Below are 18,063 nucleotides of genomic sequence, written 5' to 3'. Positions count from 1 at the left end.
ATGAAGGTTGATGTAGCAAAGAACTGGGCTGCTGAGGACGCAGAACTCCACATTCTAAAGGTGCCAGCCTCCCTAGGTTGATTACGTCATTATTTGAACACCTGATTAACTTTTCCGACTCCTTCTAGCCCATCCTTTCTTGACACCATCTCTGTGATAGGAACACTGTGATGCAGACAGAATGACATGAGGCTGTTTTCTTTGCTTGCAGTTGGCGAGTTTGTGAGTGACGCCCTCCTTGTTCCCGACAAGTGCAAATTCCTGCACCAGGAGAGGATGGACGTCTGCGAAACCCACCTTCACTGGCACACCGTCGCCAAAGAGGTACCAGTCCATGCATTCTTTCCCTTTTAAAGCGATGGCATTTTAGAGGGTATTCCGAGGTGACTGCTGTGTTGATGAGTAAGTTCTTTTTTTGTTATTATAAAATAAATCCTATCCGTGAGTATTTGTAAAGAGTCCAAAACAGGGCCTATTTAGACCATTATGTATCCATGCCATATTTTACAAATTAAAAACTCTGATATTGTCTGGAGTGTGAAATGCACCTTTTCTTCAAATTATTTTTGTTTACCTTTTGTTGCCTTTGTCCCATACAAAGTTGTAATGATTTAACAGTTTTCTCTATTATTCACTGGGGTATATGGCAGTAGAACAGGAAGTAGCTTGTCCAGTGCCAGCATGAACACCAGTGAGCATTTAGTTCCTGAGTTAAGCGGCCCAGGTCTGTGTTCACCATGCCCTGCTACCACCTTTGTTTTTCCACAGTGGGTGAGTGCGTGGCCTCAGCTTAGCTTTGGCTAACCCCCGCATATGGCAAAACGGATAAGACATAGGGTAATTAGCATAAATGTCATTTTTTGATATTATACCCTTCAAAATGTCCTTTCCTTTTGATACATTATGAAGTTTTTCTAATGTGTGAAGGTACAGTGTGTGTGTGTGTGTGTGTGTGTGTGTGTGGTGTGTTATCGGTTCCCCAGAATTAGGCTCCTTAATCCATGCAGTGGTTCTCAAATAGGGTCGGTTTTGCCCCCGTCCCTCCTCAGGACATGTGCCAGCGGAGGCATTTTTGGTCGTCCCAGTGGGAAGGAGTGCCGCTGCCATTGGTGGTTCGAGGCCAGAGTCTGCCTAACAGTCATCAGTGAACAGGACAGCATGCTCGCCCTTGTCAACTCCCCCGCCCCAAGAATTATCTGGTCCAAAGTGTCAGTAGTCCTGAGCTTGATAAACCCTGACCGCCCTCAGTTTAACCATTGGGTCACATAGCCTTAAGGCTGTTCGGCAGAAAAACACCACTTAAGATTTAGCATTAGTTTTGTTTTTAATAAAATAATGTGTTCTCATTTACTGTAGAGCAAAATTTTCTTTATATGAAAATACGTTTGGGGGCTTACTGATCTTAAGAAAACAAACTAGATAATTTTAAAGCCCTGCTATCTGTCTGATAACCTCTTTTTCATTTCTCCTTGAATTTTCACAAACTTTTTGGTTGCTACAAAACAAAAATGACCTAATTCCTATGAGGTCAAAATGCACTCTAATAATTTCATTGAAATGGTAACCTTTCCTGTGTTATCAGTTGATAAAGCTTCAAAGCTTCATGTTCATCAGGTTTTGTGCAAATTTGGCCAATCCCAGGAAAGCAAAAAGACACTGAAGGAGAAGTGTCTAAGTAACTATATTTTCTGATTTCTAGCAGAATTAATTTTTTCTCTCTCCAAGATTGTTATTCTGGAAGTGAGCCAAGAGTTAGAATTTCTAGACTAAGATTTAAGTGAGTGAAACTTCCATCGGTAAGAGGTTGAAGTAAGTTGGGGGCGTACCTGGAGCAGCCACTTCTTCCTGATGCACCAAGGAAGCCAGAAAGCATTGGGTCTCTGATATCTGTTCACCTATCGGTATTAGGCCTCTTCTGTACCTTTTTTCCCCATTGGTTTCCACTCCTATTGTGTTTTTTTTCATTTCCAAAGTATAACAAGTCATTCAATAAGTAATCAAGTTTAAATTATGAGTACCAAAGTAGCCTGAGCTAAAGAAATTATTGTACAAGGTAGATCCACTCAAAAAGCAAATGATGCATTTCATTGTTTCAGTAACAAAATTGGTTCTTGTGGATGTGTGTGCTGATGACTGTATCTGGGTTTTCTCGCAAAGAAAAACACCTGTCCTCCCGCTCTCACTGGTTCCTCCTTGCCTTGTCTAGACCTGTAGTGAGAAGAGCACCAACTTGCATGACTACGGCATGTTGCTGCCCTGTGGCATTGACAAGTTCCGAGGGGTGGAGTTTGTATGTTGCCCACTGGCCGAGGAAAGTGACAATATGGACTCAGCAGATGCCGAGGAGGATGACTCGGATGTCTGGTGGGGCGGAGCAGATACAGACTATGCGGACGGAAGGTAAGGTGGCCTTTGTGTTTCTTGTACTGATAGATCTTTATATTTCTCATTAGAAGAGTCCCTGCCCACTCTCATCAAAGTTTGCTTCTATAGAAGAAAAATCTAAGCATGAAGTCCTGTTATGTCAGGTCTAGTGTTTCATTTTAATATAATTGATCAGATATCACGGAGTCAGTTTTAACTGTTTTAACCTCAAGCATTGGGATAGAAATTTCACTGATACTATGTTACCAGTAGTTCCACAGAGAATGAAGATCTGAGTGAGAAATGTGATGGTCTGTTTTGATCTGTAATTTGGAAATTTTTTTTAAATAGTGTTTTGGGATTATTTTACCAATCATTAGCTAAATCTGAATTTTTGTTAAGAAAGGTTTAGTGTTGTTTTTTGTGTGGGGGGAGCGGGTTTCTTCTTATGAGGCTTTTTTTTCTTTTTTTCTGTTTACCTTTTATTATCCTTTTCTTTGTGAGTGGAGTAATGGGCATTTACAAATGTTTCCTAAAGTTCTCTGTCTTTGGTTTCCTGGTTGGTAGGAAATATATTTTCACCTCTTCTTCTTTGGGATCATAATCCCATAACTTAATACATTCTTACTTTAAATTAAAGGCAAATGTCTACATCCAGATCATAAGATTATAAAACCAGACTCGTTGGATGAGAACGGCCACCTGGTTCACTCATCAGGGTCATGCCCTGGCATCCTCCAGAGGTGATGTGATTATAGCTCCTCTCTCTTTCCTTTAATGTTCTCTCAGATGTCCCCGAGTGTCACAGATTTCTAAATAGAAGAGTAAAGACGGCTCCTAAGGCTTTGAGTTATTGATGTAAAGTTTTCTGACTTCTGTATAGATGGGCATAGATGTTCTTATAATATACTTTATAGAATTTTTAAAATCACTTTACAAAATACAAACGTATTTTACAAATACATAAGGATCTGTGTGCACGGAGGAGCCCTAATTGCCATTTCTCGTTAGTCAATGAGGGCAGGTTCCTCTTTAGTAGCCATTGCTCAACTCACCACTTTTCTTTTTTTAGTTAAGCTATTTTGTGCTTCTTCTCAGGTTTAGAAAAATGTGTTCCATGTGGCAGAACATAAAGCTAAACAAGTAAATTATAAAGAACGAGAAAAACAAGGAAAAACCAACTTCACACTAGCAATATGTATCTATAGTCATAAAAGTGTGAATCTTAAGTAATAAAATTCTCGAGGGGCAGGGAACATCAGTGAGAGTCGGGTTTGCCAACGGGACAGCTCTGAGCTTTCCCCGTGGAGTTAACTGGCTGTATTCTGGGCCACGGCTGGTCCCCCGACCTGTATTCCATGAGCCTGTTGTAGAAATGTCCATTGGTTCGGGTTTAATTGCCATTTTTTCCTAAACGTTGGAGTTGCCTAGCTTTTACTGTTTTTATAGCTTTTTGGTATTCTTTCTTAGTCATAGCTAGATTTGAAAGTCTCAGTGTGACTTGAATGAAGTCATGGTCCACGGGGCTATTAGTACCTGAAGCCAGTGAACCAGTTTTACAAAGTGAAATTTGAAGTTGTTTAGCCATATTCTCCGTTTGGAGTCTCTTGCATACATGACCGCTTCCCATTACTGAATTGAGTATATACTTAGTAAACAAACCAAATAATGGCAGGTAAACCAAGAAAGCTCCATGCTGTAAAAATTATGTGAAAATAGCTGTGTGCTTGTAATCTTGAATCAAGGTTGGAGACCCAGCATTGATTGATGATCATTCATATGTGAGGGTTTTTAGAACTAAAAATGGGTGCTCTGGCTTTATCTTGAGTGACACACTTTTACCAGGTACCCTCTCTAATTCAATACATTTTTAAACATCTTGTAAAACCCACTTTTCTTTGGGAATGGATTTCAGTGTGTCTGGTCTTTTCCTCCCGCTCCTATTCCAAATCACCAACTGTATTGAAAGCATCACTAACATCATCTTATGAAATCCACTTAGAGGCCCCTTCTTTTCCTGAACCCCTTACTTGCCCTGGAAAGAGACCCAACAGCTTCCGGTTCTGGCCTCAAGCCTCCCTTACTGTCATTCAGCCATTGCACCGATTTTGATACCCATCTCTGGTTATACCACTACCTGCCCTCTTTGTTACAGTCACCAGACTAGAGGACACTGGTTTATTAGTCTTTAACACTGTTTTTTTTCTTTTAGTTTACTATATTACCTACTGGTAGGACAATTACACAATTTATTATTGAAGCCAGATTTGACACTAAGACCACAGTTATGATAAACTAAGGGCCCCAGACAAAGGAGGTCATACCTTCATACTCCAGAAAAGGAGCTACCTTTTCCTGTCTCATATCACCATCCAGGTTGATAGTTGAAACGCTAGCCAGCTCCTTTCTAGTCACCTTCATTCATATTGCAGTTCTGCTGTCTGCTACACAGTCATGCCTCGGACTCTGTCATTACTTATAGATACTGTACCTATAGGGTTTCCAGCCCTGACAGTCCTCTCAAAGGATGGTCTTCTGATCTTGAACCTAAAACACTCATCGGGTCCACTGAATTTTATCCTTCTCTCATAATCCCCTTCTGATTAAGGCTTTTAGTCCATTATCCTCGGTTTTTTAAAGTCATTTCTAACCAGGAGGGGCTCAGTGGATAATCATTTTTACGTATTTCTTCAAATATCCTGGACTTAGTGATACCTTCACATTTTCTAAACACATTCTTCTCAATCTTCTTTATCTGGGAAAAACTAATTTCCCTCTTTAGTCGCTGTTGAGTTTCCTAAGGTTGATGTATGAACTCAGGTAACCCTACCAGTTAAATCCATTTCTTATTCATGTTGTCACATCAGCCGGTATCCTAATGTTACCAGATGCACCTAATCATTCCTATTGGATGACTTCTCACCTTCCACCTGGCAGTTGATGCGAGCCAGCCCCATTTCCCAGGGTTCCCAGCGCGCTCCCCCTCATGCTCCACAGGCGACCCCTTTGCAGTCCATCGTTGTGAATTTGCACCAGGGCACCAGGTATTTGGTAGTTGCCCCACGCTTGTTTACTGAATAAACTAACCAGCTTTTTTCTCTACCTCAGTATCTCTCAGTACCTTCTTCTATTCCTTTGTTTTCCATCTTTTCTTTTATGATTATTTATATCTGAACTCTGGATCACCTCCTTTGCCTTTCTTGCCTACTCTTTCAATTTTATTTAAGACTATTTTTAGAACAGTTTTAGGTTCACAGCAAAACTGAGCAGAAGGTACAGAGGTTTCCTTAATCTTTCTTGCCTCCACACATGCGTACTTCCCCCTTAATCAACCTCCCCCAGCTCAGTGGTGCCTTTGTTAACAGTTGATGAACCTAGACCATAATCATCCAAAGCCCAGAGTTTACATTATGGTTCACTCTTGGTGTTGTGCATGCTGTGGGTTTGGACAAATATATAATGACATGTATCCATCATTATAGTGTCAAACCATATTATCCCTAAAAATCCTCTGTATCCACCTATTTATCCCTCCTACCTTCTTGCCCCTGTCAGCTACTGATATTTTTATTATCTTCACAGTTTCACCTTTTCCTGAGTATCACATAGTTGGGATCATACAGTTTTGAGTTGTTTTCACATTGGGTCCTTTTATGTAGTAATATGTTTTTAAGTTTCTTCCACATCTCTCCAGCGCCTGGATGTGCCGCAGTTTATTTATTTATCCACCCACTGAAGAACACCTTGGCTGCTTCCAAGGTTTGGCAATTATTAATAAAGCTGCTATAAACATCTGTGTGCAGATGTGTGCGACCTTCTGAGCTGCCACTGCCTGAGGTCAGACTGTCATCTAACTCCCACTGGACTAATTCTTCGATTCCTCCTTATCACATTAGTGCTTCACTTTCTTCTGTTAACCTTGTACTTTTTTTTGTATTCTTACGGGACTTATTCATAATTTAGAATTCATTCTGCCTGCCTACAAGCCTTTGTTTACTTTCTTCCAAAATGATTCCCTATGACTTAATAATGTTCCTATTATATGTTTCCACTCGTGTTAACCCTTGGTAGGAAATATTCGACGGTTCCTGAGTCCCGTGGCAAAGTCCAAGTTCTCCATCAAGGTTTTCCGAGCTCTCATACTGGACCCTAACCTGCATTTTCAGCTTTACATATGTACCTCACCTTACCTGCTGACACCCCAAAACCATTGGCCTTTTCTTCTTTGAGTTCTTGCACTTACCTTTCTGTCCCTTCTGAAATGTTTTTCCCCTTTTTATTAAAAGGTGTCAATGTACCACAGAATATTTGTCAGTTTTAAACTGCTACATCTTATCACCACCTATAAAATCCTACATGGTTTTTTAGTGTTCATCCAAACAGATGCATTATTTTCTGAAATACCCCTTGAAACACTTTGCTTCCTTAGGTACCTTTGTTATTCCTTTGTGTTCTTCTTAACATACTTGTTTATACTGTAACATCTCTTCTAATTATTTACAATCATATCTTTTTTTATATGCTGGAATCCAAACTATAATTTATGTACTGGGTATGCCTTACATTGGTCTTCTAGAATTATTAGCCAAATTGAATTGTTTGCCCTTACATTTTTTCACAGCTTTTGGAAAGGACTCTGGCCCATAAATGGATGTTGTAGAACCTCTTGTGTTTTCGCTCAGATCTAATAGAAATATTATGTAAGCCACATATGAACTTTAACATTTTTAAATAGGTACATTTTAAACCATGAAAAGAAACTGGTGAATTTAATTTTAATAATGTATTTTATTTAATATATTCAATATATTATCATTTCAACATGTAACCAATAAGAAAAAGGTTTTCAGATATTTGGCATTCTTTTTGTGTTTGTTTCTTTCATACTAGGCCTTAAAACTCTAGCAAATATTTTATACGTACAGCACCTCTCATTTCGAACTGGCCGCATTTCCACTTAGTCCTGGGTGTTTAGTGGCCACTGGACTGGACAGTGTAGCTGTAGACACTTGAACTTTCTAATCACTCTTTCTTTTCCATTGAGGCAAATGGTTTATACAGCCCAGTAATATGTTCTAAGGTTGAACTCTGAATTTGTATTAAGTTTTGTAACAGTTCATGTATTTAGGATGTAAAATAACTGGTTTGAACGAAAGCTAAGTAGGGTATCTGGTCACTTACATCATTTCATTTTTGAACCTGATTTTCTGTTTGCCCCGTGGGCAGATGTGCCCTGCAGTCTCACCTGGCAAAGCCAGTGGGCAAAGTGAGAGGTGTTGAGGCCCTGACCCACACACAAGCTGGGCTCCTGCCAGTGGGTGGCTTCCTAGTTCTGGAACCCAGCCCTCCTGGGGCACTGGAAATGCAGAATAGACTAGTATTTAACATGTTACTTTAACACCCCCCAGCAATTTTTGTGACAATTTTGAAGCTAGGAAAAGTGAGGGGCGCTCAGATCCTCCCGGAACGGAATTTCATCCTGAGTTTAATACACTTTCATTGGTCGGTGGGTAATGAGATTTGATCTGGTAGGAGGTGCTTTCATATTGCTAATGAGGCACTCAGAGAAATGTCCTTGTGGGATGAACTTTTTATGGCCTTATTAAAAGATTCAGTATGGAAAAATCACTTATTACCCCCAAAATCCGTTTGTGAGTAACTCGGCCTTTATTTTTCCAGTGAGACAGAGATCAGGTTTTCAGATCATCTCAAAAGACCTGCCTGTGCCATTGGTAGCGTAGCTTCCTCATGTTAACATACACAGATTCCAGTCAGGGTGGGGAAGAATGTTTCCGCGGGAAACTTGCTTTGGAAAACTAACATGTAAGTTACAATCCGTCCACATATCCAGTGTAGCCTTGGGATGGACCTAGAAGGGTGGGTTTGCCCCTGCTTGAAACTGCAGAACTTGACCTGAACCACAGGGGTTCTTGAATGTGTGGAGCAAATGACATGGGGGAGAACCTCTAGTTCTTTCTAACAGCGCTTTTCCTCTTGGGCTCTTGGGAGTAGGTCATCCCATTTTTTTCAAAGCAGAATCTCACATATGTTTCCTTGTTCTTACAGCTGCAGACATTAGTGAGAAAGTGCTAAGAGGAAACCTAATGTATCTTCCTAGATAATTAGGTGATATTTTTTCCTTTAGATTTAAAAAGAGAGAGAAAACTGCTTAAGATAGATCTAGATGAATGACTGGTTTTGACAGCTTCCTACCATGACCTTCTTTGAGGCTTGTGTGGGTATGTTTGTGTTTTTGTGTATTTTGTAGCTCAGGAGGGTTTTCTTTAGTTCATTAAGAGGATTACCTGGATTATGTGTATGTGCACATGTGCACACCTGGGAACACACAATATCCTGTGATGTTCACTGGGCCCAGCCAGCTGAATCCAGTCATCCTGCCCATCACTGTACCAGAAAAGCTAGCCCATCATCAAGGATTTACAGGCATAGGAATAAAGGGATAGTGAGAAATAACTTCATTTAGAAATTTTAATAAGAATTAATACTGTACATATTTTAATTTGAATTAAAATGTAAATGTAGTAAATCTAGATATTCCATTTTTTGCTGGTTATGAAGGTAGGAATTTCTGAAACGGTCAATATCTTTGAACGCAACTGCCAATCACCTGCCGTGCAAGAACCTGGAAATAGATCAATATTACAAACTCCAGTTCCAAACTTCAAATATATCTTTTAAGTTCTAGTTTATCATTTTTTTAGTCTTTTTCTTTCACTTGCATTTTTACTTGATACTTGTAAAAAGAAGTCAACATTGGTAAAACTTTGAGAGGTCATAATTTTGTTGAAGGGAGAAAAAATCCATTTTTTGTCCATAATTGCAAAATACTTTCAAGTTTGGGTTTATACATATCTATAAGCCTGTCAGAACACAACCCGGGCATTTTTGTGAATGTGTTGGTTTTTTCCTTCTAATCACTTTTATAGACATTTCTGTGTGTAGTGTTTGTCCACTTCTGACCTGTGTCAAAAAATTTCATTGCACAAACACAGTAAAATTTGTTACACAAGTATCATAAGAGAAGAAAAAATATTGTCAGCGGTTGGTTCCTGGTTTCCATAAAATATTGAATGATGTCGTCCTTCCTGTTGAATGACTAAATGCATGAGAATACTGGATTTTCTTTGTGTTCTGAAAAACACATTGCTCAGTTTCTGAGCTTGAGAAAATTCATCCAGGATCTCATCATCTGAAAACTCATGGTCTGAGGTTTTGCTTATGTGGTCCATTCCATCCATCTTCTGATTTATCTAATAGTTGTGGAATAGCCCCTGTCAATTTTTGCCTGTTTGCCAGTGTGGAAAATTAACTTCTTTGCTTTTCAGTTATATTCAGTGAAAGTCTCCAGGCTTCTCTCATCTACCTTCTTGAAAGATCATGCAGGGGTTTAGGAACACAGTAATAAAACTGTGGTGACGTCTCTATTACATCATCAGCGATTCCTTTATTCTTCTATTGTCATACTATTTGGCCTTTTAGCACAGTTGGAAATACTTTGTGAATAACCGTAAGTCTTGAGGAATGGCAGAACTAGGGAAATGTTGTCCCTCCGAATCTTAGGTACATAAAAAGCATCGGTGAACTGGAATGATAATAGCAAGATTAAAGTTTTATTTAACCTTTAAAAAGTAAAATTGTTCCATAGGGTGTTAAAGTCAGAAATGTCAACCTTACAAGTAGTTAAAATGTTCAAAACGAAGGTGTCCACTGAACCCTGATGGTGTTCCTGGAGTTAACGGTATATTCTGCTTATCAGGAGTTTACATTGGTCATGCGAACTGTGTGTCTTTACCCATTAAGATCTTTGGCCTAATTTTCTACAGGGTTGTGCTCAACAAATATTTGAGTTGAATTGAATTGGCATTTCCATCAAATGCATACAGAAACATGATTGGTAACTCAAAGTTAAACTAATTGCACTTTATGACAAAAATTGCTAGGGAATATCATTCCAGACAAGTAGTAATTAAGGGAAATTGCATCAGGAATCTCTAAAGCTACAAACACTGAAAAATTCTGGGACCTCTGGAATATTTATTACAACTGCCTGGCCCCTTTACTGTAACTACTGCCTGGATATTTTTTCCATTGCTTCAAAAAGTGAAGTAAAATACAATAAAATAAATTGGAATTATAAGTAAAAGTAACATTCATCTCCATTTGAACTTTGGATAAAAGTGCATTCTTAGAATTCATGCCAATAAGCATTTTTTTGTTCCCTCATGTCAAATCAGAGCTCTTTATTAAAAATAAGAGCAGGCAGAAATTTCAGGAAGCACAAGTTATAGTCATGAGACTAACTGAACTCCATTAGCCTTTGGCAGGCATTGTGTGATTTAAAGGATGGATAAATAAACATCATTGTAGAGCTTTGTAACTGTCTGCAGGCATTTTTAGTTGTCAGTACTTGGTATGGGGTGGGGGGGTTGCGCCTCGTATTTGATGGGTAAAGACCAGGGACATTGCTAACCATCCCACAATGTAAAGGATGGCACTATAACAACAACAAAAAAAAGTTGAGAAACTGGTTTAGAAGACTAGAAGGGTAGGGAAAGTTTTTTTGTATTTTTTTGTAATCTTCCATTCCACGCTTTTGTCTCACCCTGATCTCTTATGAATAGAAAAACAAACAACCCAGGAATATGTGTCTTGAATAGAGCTTTTGTGCAGATGGAAATGTTTGAGATCAAAACAAACCATCCAAACATAACTGCATGACTGTGGTGTGTGCCCGTGAGTCAACTCTAGCTCCTGGTGACCCTGTGAATAAGCGATGTCCACAGTGTCCTGTTCCCTTCAGCCTCCCTCAGCTACTGTAGACCTAAACCTATGGCTTTGATGGCATCAGTCAATCTACCTCACGTTTGGTCCTCCTTTTTTTCTGCTGCCTTCTATTTTTCCCGGCACTACTGTCTTTTACCAAGTACCCTGCTTTCTGAGGATGTGCCCAAAGTAGGACAACTCCAGTTTTGTCATCTTTGCCGCCAGCAACATTTGAGGCTTAATTTGCTCTAAGACCCAATTTTGTTCGTCTTTTGATGATCCAGGGTATCCATGGACCTCTCCTGACACCGTATCTCAAATGAGTCAGTTTTTTTCATAAGTCTTCACTGCCCAACTTTCCCATCCATGCATCATGATTGGAAATATGAGGGTATATACGATCTTAGCCTCTCCTCTGTTGACACATCTTTGCTATTGGTGATTTTTCCTAATTCTCCTGTTGCTGCCCTACCAGCTCTCAGGCTTTTCTTGATTTCTTGGCTACAGTCTGCATTTGAATTGATGCCTGAACCAAGACCAACGGTGTCTTCATTGTCTTTGTTAAAGTTGTATATTTTTTCTGTTGTCATGACTTTTGCCTCCTTGATGTTCAAATACAGTCCAAGGCTCTTCCCCATACAACTTAACAGGTGGGCTAAGGCAGGAAATCAAAGCAACTCTACCTACTACACAGACACAGGGAGGGAGGCTGCCAAAGTTAGGAGACAAAGAAATATGGCCCAAATGAAGGAACAGAACAGAACCCCAGAAAAAGAACTAAGCGATGCAGAGATAGCCAACCTATCAGACACAAAGTTCAAAACAGAGGTGATCAGAATGCTCAAAGATCTTTTTGAATATGGCAAAAGCATAAGGGAAGAAATGAAGGCTATATTAAGGGAAATAAAGAAAAATCCACAGGAAACCAACAGTGAAGGGAAGGAAGCTAGAATTCAAAAGCATTTGGAACATAAAGAGGAACCAGAACAAATGAAGAAACAAGAATTTTTTTTAAATGAAGGGAGGTTAAGAAGACTCTGGGACATTTTCAAAAATGCTAACATCTGAGTCATAGGGTTGCCAGAAAGAGAAGAGGAAGAGCAAGAAATCAAAAACTTATTTGAAAAAATAGTGAAAGAGAACTTCCCCAATTTCGCAAAGGAAAATAGTCATGCAAGTCCAGGAAACACAGAAAGTCCCAAACAAGTTGGACCCAAAGAGATCCACACCAGGACACATCATAATTAAAATACCAAGGTTAAAGACAGAGAATCTTAAAAGCAGCAAGAAAAAGGCTGAGAGTTACCCACAAAGGAGTTCCCATAAGACTATCAACTGATTTCCCAAAAGAAACTAGTCTTGCAAGACTAGCAAGAAGTATACAGCGATGAAAAGCGAGGACCTAGGACCAAGATTACTCTATCTAGCAAAGCTATCATTTAGAATTGGAGGACAGATAAAGTGCTTCCCAGACAAGGTAAAGCTAAAGGAGTTTATCCTTGCCTCACCCTTATTATATGAAATGTTAAAGGGCCTTATTTTAAAAAAAGAAGATCAAAACTATGAACATTAAAATGACTACAGACTCAAAACTATCAACAGCTGAATCTAAAAAACAAACTAAGCAAATAACTAGAACAAGAATAGAATCATAGATTAAGAGATCATTTAGAGGTTTATCACCTGGAGGTAGGGGGAAGGGGGAAAATGGGGGAAAAGGTACAGGGATTTAGAAGCATAATTGAGTGGGTACAAAATAGACTGGGGAAGGTTAAGAACAGTATAGTAAATGGAAAAGCCAAAGATGCACAGCCCATGGACATGAAATAAGTGGGGGATCACTGGAGGAAATGGGGGTACCAGGCAGAAGAGGCAAAGGGGGGAAATTGGAACAACTGTAATAGCATAATTAGTAAAATACGCTTTTAAAAAACCAAACACAGCCCTGCTTTGGCACCTCTTTCTTTCCCTTTCATCAGCAGAGGTGTTTGGAATCCCGCCACTTTCTGCCAGTCAGATGAAGTCACTGCATATCTTAAGTAAATGATATTTCTTCCACCAATTTTCACTCCTCCTCCCTCAATTGTTCATACATGTTCTGTGTCCATATTAAACAAATAGGAAAATAAAACGCACCCTGTCTGACACCGTGCCTATAGGAAATCACTCAGTCTCTCAGTATTGTTATGCATCAGGACGGTCAGGTGCTCAGGTATGGCCGTTGCTGTCAGAGCAACCCATAGCTTTTCATGATTGCCACTACCAGAGGCTTCAGTGTTCATAGACTAACCTGAAATTCTTCAGAGCATGTCAGTATCCAGTGGATGTTTATCTTGAGTGTGTCTTTCTTTTCCGAATCCAGCTTGAGCATCCAGTATTTCTTGCTCTGTGTAAGTAGTAGAAGCCTGGGTTGCGTCACCTTCAGCATCTCTTTTCCTTGGGTGGGAAACACGAGCGATGGTCCCAGAGTTACCGCACCCTTTGGCATCTCCTTCCCTGAAGATCGGGATTTTTGTTGGACATTTCCAGTCTGTAGGCCATTGTTTGGTTTTCTGTATATGACATATTCTTGGTAGGGCTTTGACAGATTCAGTCTTGGACTTGAAATCATTCTATCAGTATTCCATCAATCCCCATGATTTATATATGTATAACTGCAACCAGAGGTTAAAATATTTTCTTCAAAATATGCTCATACGATGGATGATTAAGGCTTCTTAATGAAGCTACATCTAATGAAGTAATTTGTACCTAATTACTTCATTAATTCTAATCATGTCAGCTATTTTTCTTTTTGCTAGTGTACTAATTTTTCTTTTTGTTAGTATTACTGCTGTCCATTTTGACTGCAATAGATACAAACCTATTTTCTGGGACAAATTGGTCATATTTTAAAATATTTGGTATATGTAGAGGCACGGAAGACAATCTCCACTTGAAATATTTTTCCATTACATGTAATTACAAAAATGTTGAAAATATGGTAACTTCCAGAAGATTTGGGCTCTCAGAAAAATCACCTATTAATTTAACTTTATTGTAAGTTGACTGTTTTTGTTTGTTTTTGTTTTTGTTCATATGTAAGTTTTTATTTAGTTGTGGCTAAAATGTAAATTTTTACATATCAATATTTTAGAGACTTTTAATTAAAATCCTTTTAATTGTGTATGTTTCTTCAACGTTTATTCACACATGTCACCATTGTCAGACTTTTTTTTTGCTCTTTTTTGACATTTGTGAAGCCATGTTTTGTAATACTTTAAGGAATTCAGATTTTCTTCCATATTCCATAATAATTGTTTTATAGGTGGATTTCCAAAAGTAGAATTTGGGGATTAAAAGCTGTGAATCTTTTCTCATCAGTGAAAATATAACTCGATAATGTTTATGCCTATTTACAGTGAGTTAGCAATAGCAGATGGCTTTATTTTGTCAAGCTTACTAACCTGTCCTGGATGACATAGAATTGTTACTAAATAATGTGACCCCTTTTTCATACCCGTGACCTTTCAGCGTTTTCTTGATGGTCAGTTTCATGCAGATACTTCCTGACTAGGTTGCATGGCCTTTTATACCCTGCTACAGTATCCATGAGTAGTAATAACTATAGGTATTATGTGGCCTAACTATGTGCAAACCGCTTTTTCAGTACTTTGCATATGTTAACCGATTCAGTGTTCACAGCTTTTTTATGTCTTAGTTATTTGTAGAATGATTTAATGAGTTTCGTTTGGGCTTTTCCAAAACTAGAAACAGACTTGTGCTGATATATCTGTACTTAAGGGTTTAATTTTTTTCTTGTGCCAAGCAAAAGTTATAGGCACTTCAAATGTAAAATTCAGCAGAACCTGCTACAGATTCTTATTCCATTAATTCTGCATTCATGAAATGTAGTTAATAATGTGCACTTTTCTTATCTAGCCACATTTCTTCCATTTTACCTGAGGAACACATATAAATCATAACTTCAAAGACAGTTAATTCATTCACCATAAAAAATCTCAGAGAATAAATAATCTTGATGGAATGATTCATAATATATTTGAGGGGAGTGGAAAATGCATGACTTTTACCGATATTAATGGTATATGTTGATTCCATGCTGTTTAATCTGCCCTGGTAATGTGCCTTCAGGAGGATGGCAGGGCTGGCAGAGTCTAAAACTTTAGTTTAGTTTAGTGCAGATGAAGAATATTAAGGGGAAAAAGTGCATTGTGATATATGCCTAGAAAAGGGCCCAACTTTGTGGAAGCCTAACTTATTCCCCTTGAAAAACATCACTTAACCTAGAATTCCTGAAGTGAGTGAGCTGTTTCTCTTCACTTGTTTGTTTGGGAGTAGGGAGTTGGAGTTCCTGGGGGCACAGAGAATTTATAGACCCCACTTCTTCATGAGCAGAGGTCTATTCTCTTATAAAGTCTAATTCTCTTAAAAAGGAGAGAAAGGTATCTTCATTATCAGTGTGCAAATTGTCTGTAGAGATACGTACATTTTGTTAGAGAATGGAATTGTTACGAACATAGAGAAATATATAGTTAAATTATATCTCTTTGATCAATAAGATCAAAATATCAATAAATCTATCAATAAATAGACTGTTCTAATGTATTCTTGACTTGGTCATTATTGGAATCAAATAAGATAAGGACAGAGTTAGTGATGCCGTGTGTAAGCCCATCATGTTAAATCCGTGTAGGAAGGGGAAATGTTAACCCAGTAACCCAACCCAAGGTACCATATCAATGTACAGCTCATAACAATGGTAAACTTACTCTGCATTGAAGGCAGTTGTGTCTGTGGCTTCGTTGGAAGCTGTTGATGGAGTTTAGTGCAAATGACAGGAATGTGGTTCTGCAGTGTCTTCAGCTACTTTTCTTGTGAGACTTGTGGCACAGTGAATAAAAGACACAGCCACAACTATTGAGAGCATTTTTCTGTCCTACACATGAGCATGGTTATGAGATTTTTTCATTCACTTATTAAGCCCTCTAGGGAATTGGAACTCAACATTTGTTCCAGAAACACGGAGGGCTGCTAATACCGCTGGGTGCAGCCCATGTCCAGCCATTTCCCAGAAGCGTGAGCAGAGACACATGCAAGCTGATGCTCAGCATAAGGGATGAAGTCTCGATTGTGATCATTATTTCAGTGGGTATGAAAAAGTCCTGTTAAAGCTTGATTTGTGAGGGGCACTCTGCTTGCTATAGTTGAAAGCATTTAGGTATGGTCTGCGTGCTCCAAGAACTTTTCTCAGAAAATAATCACCAGTTGTGTGTGCAGCCTGAATCTTCCAGATACATTGTTTGTTCTTTGTGAAAGCCGGTGATTGAATCAGGGGATCAGTTATGCACCCATTGTCTTCCCGTAGCCTGGGATGTAGAAACATGCACAGCCATAACTGAGCTCAGACCCTCGTGCAAATGTGTGCCCATTAGTGGATCAGCATTGTTTGCTGTTTTTCAAATTGGTCATGAGAAAGTTCCTTTATTTGTTATTTATAGAGAGACTTACTTGACTTTTTTCTGTTTGGATCTCTGGAGTTAAAATTCTTTGAATATATGATAATCTTTCAGCTACTTTTCTGCTTACATTGTAAGTGGTATTAACTGCTCAAGCGGGGGTGAGGGGTTACTTTAGGGGATTACAGAGTGAATCTTAGAAATGATAAATCACAGCCTGACATCTCTGCCAGTGGATGAGTCAAGAAAGATTGGATGTGAGGAACCAGTTTATGGCGTTGCAAATGCTGGGTTGGCAGCTCCCAGCACGGTTTGAGGCTGTAACTGTATCCCTGACTTTTGTACTTAAATGAGGAAACTAATTTGAAAATGATGAATAGGAGAATAGCAGAAGCTTGCATTTTCTCTGGAGGGAACTGGCTGCCAACTTCAATAAAAAATGCTGAGTTTCTGTATTTAATTAGCTTGGACCGCGTGGATGTCAAGAAGGAAAACAAAACACTTTAATAGCCTTAACCAGATTACAGATGTGTGGCCAAACCAGTGGGCTTTATTTTGGTTTCCAAGCAGGTGATGGCTGGAAGCAGGATGCCTTTGAACTGCTGGGTTGGGTTGCTGCCATCTGAGCTACGTCTGGCAATGGCAGTGAGCACCACCCTTGCGTAGTGAGGTACAAGCTGCCTAAGGTACAAGCTGCCTGAGGAACAGGATAGGGCTGAGTGAGAAGTCCTGAGAAACCATTCACTCCCTAGAGTTCTTTGAACAGTTGGATTGTGCAGTGCTGAGACTTTTACACCACTGAGACATGAAAGGTCTCTCTTTATCCCCCTAATGTCTTTTAATTCAACTCTCTCAATTTTCCAGATTATAAAATAGATCCTTATGATTATAAGTGGTTTCTGGCAATAGTACCCTCAGACCCAAATCCCTTTTTGGAAACCAACATCTGGAAATTATCTTCACTGGAAAACCTCTAGTTTAATTGAGATGGGATTCACCATAGTTACATGTAAAGGTGGCCCTTACGATTCTGTATTTACTTATTTTGTGTTTTTTCCCCTTTGCCTCAAGGGCACATATGAGCATATTATGCCCAGAGAGGTCTCCTTCGCTTGATAACAATAAACAGCATGCTGGATCTTTATTTGGAAGTTGGTTTTACATAAATTGGCTTCCAGAAACCCTGAAATAGGAGGTTGAGGTGGAGTATTTGGTATCGCCCTCTCTCAGTCTACACTAACAGCAGGAGCTTATCACAAAGAACTCAGCAAAACTTTAATAAGCAGTGTTGCCTTAGTCAAATCAGTCCCCCGCCCCCATTACTCGAACCGATTATCTCACACCATCAAATAGAGAAGCTTCCTTTTGGCATAATGACTAATCACCCACCTCTGGTTTGATAATTCATGGTTATTATAACATGTTCCTCTTTAATTAGGTCTTTTAAAAGTATTGT

The 18,063-nt window shown here is 39.0% G+C and overlaps 1 protein-coding gene across 6 annotated transcripts in view; it reads left to right on the top strand.

The window, feature by feature from the left end:
• The window catches only part of APP (amyloid beta precursor protein), a 236,498-nt gene that overhangs the window by 97,168 nt on the left and 121,267 nt on the right, over positions 1–18,063 (top strand). For all 6 annotated transcript variants that reach the window (XM_053657546.1, XM_053657544.1, XM_053657543.1 and 3 more), the window contains exons 4-5: positions 212–324; positions 2,207–2,400. In XM_053657546.1, the coding sequence (XP_053513521.1) occupies positions 212–324; positions 2,207–2,400 (307 nt within the window). The remainder of the gene's footprint in view (positions 1–211; positions 325–2,206; positions 2,401–18,063) is intronic.

The sequence above is a fragment of the Artibeus jamaicensis genome, unplaced genomic scaffold (genome assembly GCF_021234435.1).
Source record: "Artibeus jamaicensis isolate MK-2021 breed Jamaican fruit bat unplaced genomic scaffold, CSHL_Jam_final scaffold_474, whole genome shotgun sequence".
NCBI classification, from domain to species: Eukaryota; Metazoa; Chordata; class Mammalia; order Chiroptera; family Phyllostomidae; genus Artibeus; species Artibeus jamaicensis.
The sequence above is the reverse complement of the archived record's forward strand: the minus strand, read 5'-3'. Positions and strand labels throughout refer to the sequence as shown.